The 11,221-nt window shown below is 44.3% G+C and overlaps 2 protein-coding genes across 3 annotated transcripts; both read left to right on the top strand.

Moving 5' to 3' along the window:
• LOC8078531 (probable histone-arginine methyltransferase CARM1) lies at positions 1–7,827 on the top strand. 2 transcript variants are annotated; one of them, XM_021454384.1, is made up of 15 exons: positions 1–387; positions 567–638; positions 1,210–1,318; positions 2,106–2,249; positions 2,361–2,464; positions 2,569–2,667; positions 2,756–2,825; positions 3,450–3,546; positions 4,436–4,490; positions 5,551–5,634; positions 6,021–6,098; positions 6,191–6,294; positions 6,404–6,576; positions 6,664–6,821; positions 7,407–7,827. In XM_021454384.1, exons 1-15 carry the CDS (start codon positions 193–195, stop codon positions 7,485–7,487), a joined length of 1,623 nt encoding a protein of 540 aa, XP_021310059.1. In that variant the 5' UTR covers positions 1–192; the 3' UTR covers positions 7,488–7,827. The 2 variants fall into 2 exon arrangements, with proteins under 2 accessions (XP_021310059.1, XP_021310060.1); XM_021454385.1 differs by having other exon boundaries at positions 45–387; positions 1,213–1,318.
• Positions 9,282–11,221, top strand: LOC8078532 (stress-related protein). Its single transcript, XM_002461143.2, has 3 exons — positions 9,282–9,472; positions 9,587–9,838; positions 10,406–11,221. The coding sequence occupies exons 1-3, from the start codon at positions 9,434–9,436 to the stop codon at positions 10,889–10,891; spliced, it is 777 nt and encodes a 258-aa protein (XP_002461188.1). The 5' UTR covers positions 9,282–9,433; the 3' UTR covers positions 10,892–11,221.

An 11,221-nucleotide genomic window follows, 5' to 3' on the forward strand; every position in this document is an offset into this window, starting at 1 on the left:
CGGGTCCACGTCGTCGCCCGAATAAGAAGGCTGGTGGTCGCCACCGCGCGCAGCCCAGTCCACCCACGAGTACAAACAGCGGCAGCTCGCCTCCACGCGAGCCAAGCGCCCGCCCCCGCAACGCAAAACCCTAGCCCCGCCCGGCCCAAACCCTAGGCGGCTACGGTCTCTGATCCCGGCGGTCCCGCCCCAATGGCGTCGTCGCCGGACTTGTTCCCCAACGTCGCCTTCTCCGACGTCTCCGCCCCCGCCGACGTGCCCGCGGCCGAGGGGGCCACCGCCGCGTTCGGTCTCGGCGCGGCCACTGGGGCCCCGCGCCTTAGCCTCGTGAAGGCCGGGAAGGCCGAGGCGGAGTCCACGGTCGAGATCGACCTCGCCGACGCGCAGGTAGCCACCGTGATCTCTGTGAATGTGATTTGGGTTCGGGGCGAAGCGTGAGAGGTAGTGGCGCAGTGTGTGTGTGCTGCCGCTGCCTGTGATTTGTCTTGATTTGGTGTGGTTCCGGGGAGGTGTAAACTGCTCTCTGACGTTTTGTGGGGAGTGACACGTTTGGGTTTTGCTTTCAGGTATTCAAGTTGGGACCGAGGGAGTGGCTGTGCGTGTGCGACGAGTCGGAGGCTAAGGCTGGCGTGGAAGTGGTAATTTGTTATTTTTTTGTTTCTGCCTGGTTGAATTGCTTGTGCTGACTTTGTTTGTGGAACTACACCTTTGTTTAGCATAGCAAGAGTATAGCTCGCATTGCATTTTGTTTACGAAGAATATGTTTCCTTGGCATATGTCCTTCCAAGCTTACCTTACATTTGTATATATTTAATGTTTGATGCATGGTGGTAAAGCTGTACATTCCCCCCTTCATTATGTATAAATGATCAATGCTTCTAAATCTAGTTGGATGTAGCTTCAGATCTGGATGGCAATAATGAATTGGTACTTTTTACCCACTGCCTGCAAAGGATTTGTCTGATGCTTTGAATTCTCACATCTTTATTTCTATACTAACTTTCCTGAAATAGAGCGTAAATAGCACTAAAATGCTACTACTTTCTGACATGACATAAAGCTCCATGTGTTTAAACTCCATTGCCATTCTTGCTGACCTATAAACAACTTATATATGAACCTGAAGATCATTCTTTGTCCTTGTACATTAAAACTTTCTTGTAGTACATATTAAATGGTTACATGTTAACTCTCAGTTCTTTGAGGCAGAAGTCATTTTCAAGAGCAATTAAGGTTGTTCTTAGGACAGAAGCTGAGAGCAAAGCCTTCTCTTTAGCTTTTCAACGATGGAAACACCAAGTTATTAGTGGAAAAGCTGGTTTGTCCTTTTCATGACCTGTTTCAGATAATTTCAGCAGTACGCTTTGTTTGTATTTCCCCTGTATCTGCATCATAAAAGAGTGAAGCATTTGCTCTGAGCACTAGTGAGTTTCAGACTACATACTGTCATACTGACTTGCACTGTGTTTTTGCATGCTATGTAATCCTACAATCTGGTGAAATATCAGAAATTTTTTTGTGCATACATACTCTAATTCTACCTTCATGATGAAATTTTATGTTCCTGGTCATTTTTAGAACAAGCATAATTTTGCTGTGCATCTCCACAGACAGACCTACCAGAGTAACTGTCAGTCAGATTAAACTGTGTGCTGTGTGCAGTTTGATGCATTGGAGAAGTTGAATGAATACTCTGTAGCTGCAGAGCTCTAACAAAAGATAAACATACATCAGATATGCTTATTGCATGACTTGATGCCAAAATGGACACAAAAAAAATTACTTTGACTCCCTCTGTCCATTAATGTTGTGTGTATTTTGGTTAGGTGAAAGTAGTTTAAAGTTGATTTGACTGTCAATTTCTCTTCCAATATATACTGTCAATGCTAGAAGCTTAACATCATTTTAAAATTCCGTTTAATTCTGAACTTGTTCATGTGAACTTTGTATGCTCAACTCATTTTTTGAATAACTATTTTGTCAAAATTTGTAAAATTTGACTTTTCAAAAAAATAAATACATTTAAACTGATGATGGATGTATGTTGTAGCATTTTTCTTTTCTTTTTTTTTTGGCAAAAATGTTTATTTTTTCTTATGTGACAGGTGAGCGGCTGGAGAATGGATCAATAATTGCTTCGAAAAGCAAATTCGATACCAAAATTGAGGCATCATCAGCAAAGATGTATTTCCACTACTATGGCCAGCTATTACATCAGCAAAACATGTTACAAGATTTTGTGCGGACAGGTGTCTTGCAACCTAAAGCTCTCAGTTCCTTCTATTCTGATCCACAGGGTGTCATGGTAGTTCACATTCTGCACTAATACTGACAAGGCCATGCACATTCTTTCCCTTCAGGAACATACTATGCTGCTGTAATGGAAAACCGATCTGACTTTGAGGGTCGAATTGTGGTTGATGTTGGGGCTGGAAGTGGTATTCTTTCGTTGTTTGCTGCCCAGGTGCACTTTAAACTTCCAACATCGCCTCTTTTACCAGTTACTTCTGTGCTTGATTGAGACAGTGATGTGAGTTGACAAATAGTGGTTTGGTATGTTAATGTTAGGCTGGTGCCAGACATGTATATGCGGTTGAGGCGTCTGAAATGGCTGAACATGCTCAACGTCTAATCTCCGGGAACCCGTCTCTTGGACAACGGATCACGGTTTGTTTTGTATCCCTTGGGAGTTGGGACTGTACCCTTTTTTTGTTAGCTTTGACCCTCAACTGATATTTTATCCCCTCCTGAATAGGTCATCAAGGGCAAGGTTGAGGAAGTAGAGCTTCCAGAGAAAGCTGACATCCTGATTTCTGAGCCTATGGGTATGACACTCTTTGATTTTCTGCAATGTTCTTATTGTTTTTCTTCTGCCTTACTTGTTATCTATTATATTATTCACAGGTATTGAAAAAAAATACAATGTTAGGTTGTTATCATATGTTTAAGTAAAAGCATATCGATACGCAAACCCGTTTTTATGTTAGAATTGTCTTCATCTTACGAGCCATTTCTACAGGCTGTGGTCTGTTGGTAATAACCTTGTAGGATAGATGAAAACGATATCACTTGCGTTGTGAACCATTCGTTAACTCTATTGGAGAGTTGCATGCCCGAGCTACACCAGCTGTTATTTGTATAATGTACTAATGTTTGACTATTGTTGTTTGAGTTTGGTGATATGTCTTAGAACTTGCTTCCTCAAAATAATTTTACGATACTTAACATTTGCTCGTGTTTACAAAGATTAAATATTTTGGATGAATCATGTATTTGGTTTTAGTCTACTCCAATGTTCACGACAAACAAATATCCAGTTCTTCTTCAGTTTTGTTCACTGGGCCAAATGGCAAATTTGACAATTCAGACCTTGTTGAATAAGATCATGAGTTCATTTTTTTCTTCCTGTGTTATCCATTATTGATTGATTTGTACTTCCATGCTTTTAGGAACCCTTTTGGTTAATGAGAGGATGCTAGAGTCCTATGTCATAGCTAGAGACAGATTCCTTGCTCCAGATGGTAAAATGTTTCCAACAACAGGAAGGTAATATTTGCCACTTAGAATTACATGCTAAATTTTGATTGCTCCTGAATCTTCATAGTCTCTGATTCATCTGGTAAACAAAAAGGCCATATCAACTTTTTGCACGATTATTCCTTGTGTGCTTAGTTAGTAATTCTATCCATTTCATAGAAGTTTTTTTTGACTTTCTGTATGCACTTAGTTTACATCCTACATCCCTACCTGTATCACCTGTTTTCTAGATTTTCAGCCTTACGTGGGGTTCAATTTTCTTTTATTTGCTGAGCAATTTTGCAACATATCAGTTTGGTGGCTCTCTTGATCATGGATTGCTAATGTTGAAACCTTTATAAGCCATCAAGTCATTATCTGTATCATATGACAAGAAATATTATTAAGTCACAGAAGTACATTTTAGTATGATCTTTGACTTTGTATCGGCCTCTGCACTGCAATGCTTCAGTTACATGTATTTACTGTAACACCCTTGTGGTTGCCTTACTTCCTAAGGTTTGAGATACTGTTTGGACTTTGGACCTTGTAGTCAAGCCTGTGGTGGCCATGTTGTTTTTGCTATTGATATTGAGAGTCACAAGCTAGACATTTTGTTTGATGGCATTTACTTGTGGAATTGGAGTCGTCATATACCGATGGTGCCCCACACTGAAAGGATTCCGCTTAATCCTGATTCAGAGTCTTTAGGTTGAATTTGAATATAATTAGAAGATCATATAGGTCTCTTTTAGTACGTGAGGTGCTTTTCTTTTTGCAGCATATGAGTTTAATGTTCTTACAAGCAGTCCAACAATATTTGTTTAAAATAATGAGCTCAGAGGCATGCATAGTTGTCATTTCTTCTGTTCATAATTTGGTATATCAAATTACTCATCAATACTTCATGTCTTTTCAGGATTCACATGGCTCCTTTTTCTGATGAATACCTTTATGTTGAAATGGCAAACAAGGTACTAAATCATTGCTAGGTTTTCCTTACATTATTGCTGTCTGATGCCTTTTTGTAATGCTTTATTAATGTTACTGTAAATTCTCATCTTTGGAGTTTTCTTTTTTGCTTTCTTGAATATTGCCTTTTTTTTCATCCGCAATATATGAGGGAATAGCACCCATTCTTAATGATGAATGCTCAATCTTTTGTATCCATGAGAACTGTGTGGGGCCGAGGGCTCAACTTAATAGGAACAATGCTTTTCAAGTAGCAGTAGTGCATAGACTGAGGATTGAAGTCCAGTGCATCACTGGACATTGTAACAGTGTAACTTATCTAAAGCAAATACTACGGTACACCTGTGGGCTAGTAGACTGGCTAATCACGGGGATTCTGATCCCATCTAATTGTGGTAGTTTTTTTGTGCATCTTTTGTTTTGGTAATTAAATTATGAAAAAAGTTTTCATCGATATTTAGTATCCCATGATTCCATGAGCCGTCCATCAAATATTAAAATATGCCTATTGAAATTTCCCTAGGGTTCAAAGTATGATAGGAAGATACCACGCCACCAACTGCTATGTTTGATACTCCCTCCATACCCAAAAAGAAAGTTGTTTAGGACAACGACACGGTCTCCAAAGTCTAAATTTGACTCTTTATTTTTATAAAAATATTTATCAAAATGTGTATATGTATATTTTTATACAAGTACTTTTCAAGTCAAATCTATTCATATGGTTTTCACATTTCCAAACTCAATAACTTAAAAGTTATTCATGATTTATGTTCCCAATGTTTGACCCAAACCTTGTCCGAAACGACTTTCTTTATGGGTATAGAGGGAGTACCTTTGTTGGATATTTATATTTTAATGTGGCAACTTCACTTTGGCAGCACTTTTGCTTATTCATAATTGATTTTGTTATTTGTGTTGCCATCTTTTTGTGAAAAGATCTGTCTTATTTGATCGTACATTATTTTTATGAACTCATGATCTCTAAATGTGTGTCTATATTTTAGTATCAGGTCTTTCTCATGCAGTGTTGTCTAATATCTGGGTTATGTGCTCTTGCAGGCTCTCTTTTGGCAGCAGCACAATTTTTTTGGTGTTGATCTTACACCTTTACATGGTTCAGCATTCCAGGGATACTTTTCACAGGTTACACTGCAGTTCCATTCTATAATTGTTAACACATTTAGGTTATGTGTTCTTGCTTTTGCTGTGATGAGAAACTAGTAATTTCTTCTTCCTTTCTCCGTGCTTGCAAATTGGAACAGTGGACTTGGATTGGGGTAGATATGTATATTTACTACTGCATCACTAATTGTATTCAATTACTGTATATTGACTACTGAATCACTAATTGTATTCGATTGCTGACATGACATGATTTGTCCCAGAACTTTTATGGCTGTAGAGAACAATTCTTAAGACTTTTCCTCTATAATTACTGTTGCCTGGTTCTGTGCTAAAGAGTCTTATTAATTTGAGTGTCTCTTTATTTTTCCTTGACAAATCTAAATGCCTATTCTATTCTCATGCAGCCTGTTGTGGATGCATTTGACCCAAGATTATTAATTTCTCCACCAACATATCATACACTTGATTTTACTAGCATGAAGGTAAGCATGACATGAGATCTAAATTCCATGTGAGTTTTCTGAAAGATTTCTTGGTTTGACGGAAATATGACATGCTTATCTTTCTTTTTCAGGAAGAGGAGCTTTACGAGATTGATATTCCTCTGAGTTTTGTAGCATCAGTTGGCACTAGAGTACATGGATTAGCTTGTTGGTTTGATGTATTGTTTAATGGGAGGTCAGTATATACTGGAAATTCTGTTAACTAGTACAGTAATATTTACATAGTCGCAGCACTCCTTTAGATTTGTCTTCTGCTATTCTAAATCTGCTACGCTGTGCTGCAGTACTGTGCAAAGGTGGCTTACCACTGCTCCAGGATCCCCTACCACTCACTGGTACCAACTGCGATGTGTGCTTTCACAGCCATTGTATGTCATGGCTGGTCAAGAAATAACTGGCCGTCTTCATCTCGTAGCCCATAGTTCTCAGAGCTACACAATATACTTGACAATGTCAGGTTAGGCTCTTCCCCTATTTTTCCATTTCTCCAGTCCTGTATATTTGAAGGTTATAGTTCCTATGCTCATTTGATTCTTACTTGAAGCTAAAATGTGGGGTGTGGGTGCGGAGCAAGGCGGTATCCTACAGACATCTACCGGAAAACTTGAACTCAAGGAGCCATACTACAGGTTGTCTCAGCCGCAATCCTACATGTTGCCACAAGATCAGCAGCAGCAGCAATTGCCATCTTTGCAGGCACAGGTATGATGTACCTTCACATTGTAGCAGCAGTTATTAATTTATTATCTGTCTCTGGCCTTCCAGAACATGGTTCATCATCAGCAGTTCGGCTGTTGTCCTGCTGTGCAGTACATCCCATGTGCATGCACAGCAGTCCAACAGTACCGTGCTTCAAAGCTACTACACAGGCTTTTGATAGTAGCGCTATTCTTATTACTAAGTCACTTGAGGGAAAATCTTACAATTGTGTGTGATGTTCGCATCATACTGAACATGTTGCAGTACTACAGTATAGCAACACTGGCTCCTGCACGCTCCAGGATCATCACAATAGACATAAGTTTTTTCTGGTGGTTAGGCATTGATATAAGGTCTGGATTAGGGTTCCATGTCCCACATTTTTTTGTTTGTGTTTTGTTTGGCGAGGGGTATGGTACGTTATTGGAATTTGGGTGGATATTTTGCTTGAGAATTATGTCTGGTTCTTTGTGCAGAGAAAAAAAACTTTCATTCGTAGTTATAATTGAAATTTCAGCTTTGGACCAGCATTATTTTGCTGCATTACGTATGTTATTATTGTAACATTTATATTATATTTGCAAACAGGGATCAGAGCAGCAGATGCAGGAAGGGCTTAGCCCAGGCATCACGATAGACCAAGTAGACCAAGATTGTGGCCTCAACTAGACAGCTTGAAGAACCTGAGTTGTTTTCCAGCAACGAGCTCAGGTCTGTACAACAGTTCATAGTGCTCGTTAGCCTATATTGTCAGGCGTTAGCTGCCAAATGCTAACATCACGTTTGAGGTGTACGAGACCATTCCTGAGTTGTGCAGCTGCAGCTAACTGCGGTCGCGCCTGTTCCGTTACTTACGAGGGGGTCGAAAAAGGCAATTATAAAGTGTATTTGGTTTCAGGTAAAGTGAAGAGCAGAGGCATCTAACAAGGACGGGTGTATGTTGTTTGATATATTCTTGCTAGAAATTAATTTGTTTCCATGTTAAGCATGTTTAATTCAGTTTCCTTAATACTGCTCGTGCGTCTTGTCGTGGCGTATCTGCATGTTCAATTCAAGTACAAGTATGTCTGATCCAGTCGGCTCATAAGCAGTTTGTTCTTGGTCCATATTGTGCCTACGTCCATGTGAAATCATCGTGGCCTGGTCCACTAGCATCGGGCCATAATTTGAGATCTAGTGTTGCTTTAAATTGTGATGAAGATATTTCTGACGGGGGTGTCTAATTCTAATCTAATTCGACACAACTCTTGTGTTGCCGAGCCCGAGCTCGCTGAAGCCTTGGATCCGATCTGAGTCCACACCGTCAAGGAACTTGGAAAGCAGCAGGAATCCGACACACGTGAGCCCGTGCAGGACGGTCTGTAGATCGCGGAGTGCATCTCAAACGCCGGCAATGGAATATCCCCGTCCCAGCCTGCGTGCTTCCACCAACTTTGGGGGTGATTTCCTTGCGTACCATACTACCATTCGTCAGTAGTCTTCGTTACGGCGCCGCAGCAGCAGCTTGACCATGTCAACGGTCCTACTTAAATTTTTCGATCGGACAAGTCGCCAGATCTTCTGTTCCTTAACCCTAGAGCAAAATTACAGGGTCAAAGCTTGTGTTCCTTGAACCCAAAGGCAAAATTAAAATAGAGAAATCTCTCAAGATAATCGTGCCGTATGAAATAAGAGGATTAAATCAAAATAGAGACATCTCTCAAGATAAGCGTGCCGTATAAAATAGAAGATCAAAATAGAGAAATCTCTCAAGATAAGCGTGTCGTCATCCGAAAGTCTAGAACTTGGTGTGACATATATAATCGGGCCCACCACCAGCAGCCGTGCCCTCCAACTTGAAGCACTAGCACACAGATCAATCCGCGCGATTCCGCGAGGAGTAAGGGCACTCACGACTCTATCATAGAGTCTAAAGCTATTTATTACGTCGAACAATGTGGACTTGAAGTCTAAATAAAGCTTTGTTTAGTTCCCAAAAAATTTTAAATTTTTTTTCAGATTCTCCGTCATATCAAATCTTTAGACGCATGCATGAAGTATTAAATATAGACGAAAATAAAAACTAATTGCACAGTTTGGTCCAAATTGACGAGACGAATTTTTTGAGTCTAGTTAGTCCATGATTGGATAATATTTGTCAAATACAAACGAAAGTGGTACTATTTATATTTTGCAAAAAAATTTTGGAACTAAACAAGGCCTAAGACTTGAAGTCTTATTTTTTTCTATTTTTTCATAAATATGCTGCCACATCAGCAAAACACCACAAATAGTATGCAGTTAGGTGTCTTGGATAAAAGATACAGGGCGGTTACGCCGTTGGCGACGTGCCCATCACGGGAACCCCGACGTGGCGACCCCGCTCTAGAGTGTTCTGGCGTAGCCTCGACGGCCCCGATCGAGCGCGTCATGCATCGGACGGCCCGACGACGCCGCCCGTCTCCTATATAGGCCGCCTTTACGGCCCTTCCGTCACCTCGTTCTTCTAGCGAAGCAAAAGCAGCCGAATCGTCTCGTCTCGCCTCTTCAGTTCTCTTCTCTTCTCCCCTCCCCGCAGCCCGGTTTCCCGACCAGGTTCCAGAGAAGCCAACCCAACCCCCCGTCCGGTTCGCGCGATGGCGGAGGAGCAGCCCAACCCCCAGCCGCAGCAAGCGGTAAGCGTGATCCTTCCCAGCGCTCCTCGCCTCGATTCGGACCTGAATTCGGAGGTTGATTGATGATTTGGTCTTGTGGGGTTTTGGTCTGATCTGTTGGTGCGCCGTCCACAGGAGGAGAGCGAGGTTGTTGTGGAGCAGCAGCCGAGGAGGGCCCCGAAGCTGAGGTACCTGGACTTCGTCCAGGTGGCGGCGGCGCAGGCCGTGGTGTGCCTCGCGGGGCTCTACGGCCTCGCCAAGGACCACGCCGGCCCGCTCCGCCCCGGCGTCGACGCCGTCGAGTCCACCGTCAAGGGCGTCGCCGGCCCCGTCTACGCTCGCTTCGGCGGCCTGCCCCTCGACGTCCTCGCCTTCGTCGACCGCAAGGTGAGTCGCGTCGCACGATCCCCCTCTTCTCCTGCTCCTTCGTTGGTCTGGGTAGCGGACAAGCACGATCTCGGTGCCGTGGTTCTGCGCAACGCTTGGGGGCCGGTTTCACGAACCTCGCCGGCGGCCGGACCACTCCCGCCGGTGGCGTCATGGCGTGGTTCTGCGCCCATTTGGATTGTTCTGGTCGCCGATTAGATATTTTCCGAACATTGTGCGGTGTATGATTGCTATGGCGGGCCCCACGCGAGCGGTGTGCGGCTCAGCTGAGCTGCGGCCCCAACACTCGGGGGGCCTATTTGGGTGGGTGACTTTGTCCTTGTGCGAGGAATCCGTCATGCCGAGGGTGCCTTTCTGTGCGACTGTGCCAGATTCCTTAGATTCCGGTGCATGTTAGCTGCGCCCGGCGGAGACCCCGATGCCATTGTCGGCAAGAGAATTAGCAAGTGTTAATTAAATCTTGGGCTTCCTTATTAGCGGTAATTAATAATTACGGCCATCGCTGTTCATCTGTCTGTTTTGTGTGCTGTGTGTTCTCCCTCCGCTTCTTACAACAATGGCGCGCAGGTGGACGACACGGTGCACGAGGTGGACAAGCACCTCCCGGGCGCGCTGAAGGCGGCGTCGGCGCGTGCCTACGCGGTGGCGCGGGGCGTGCCTGAGGTGGCGCGCGAGCTGGTGGCGGAGGCGCAGCAGTCGGGCGTGAAGGGCGCGGCGCGCGCGGCGCTCGCCAGGGCGGAGCCCGTGGCGAGGGACGTGTACGGCCGCGTGGAGCCCGTGGCGAGGGACCTGTACGTGCGGTACGAGCCCGCGGCGGAGCACCTGGCCGTCTCCGCCTGGCGCTCTCTCAACGGCCTGCCGGTGTTCCCGCACGTCGCGCAGATCGTCGTGCCCACCGCCGCGCACTGGGCCGAGAAGTACAACAGGGCGGTCGTCGCCGCGGCCGAGCGGGGCTACGCCGGAGCCAAGTACCTCCCCGCCATCCCCACTGAGCGCATCGCCAAGGTGTTCTCGTCGCCGGATGCCGAGCCGCTGGCCGCCGAGTCCCAGTAGTGTTTGTCAGTTTGTGTGTGCGCTCGTCGTGACGGCAGGCAGGGCAGTGCGTCGTTTACCCTGATGATGATGATGATGATGATGAGTGGTGAACTCTGGATTGCCCTCGAACTGCAGAACTGAATAAGAAAGGGGAAATCCGGGGGCTAAAGATGGTGGTACTGGTATTGTGGTGGTGTTGTACTAGATGCGTGATGGGGAGCGATTTGTCATGGACCGTGATCATCATGATGATGATGATGCTATGTTCCACTAGCGCTCTGCTTTGCGCTCTCCTCCTTGCTTTTTTTTTATAAAAGAAAGTCGTTCGATGTCGCGATCCCTGTTTAA

This window comes from Sorghum bicolor, chromosome 2 (genome assembly GCF_000003195.3).
Source record: "Sorghum bicolor cultivar BTx623 chromosome 2, Sorghum_bicolor_NCBIv3, whole genome shotgun sequence".
Classification (NCBI taxonomy): Eukaryota; Viridiplantae; Streptophyta; class Magnoliopsida; order Poales; family Poaceae; genus Sorghum; species Sorghum bicolor.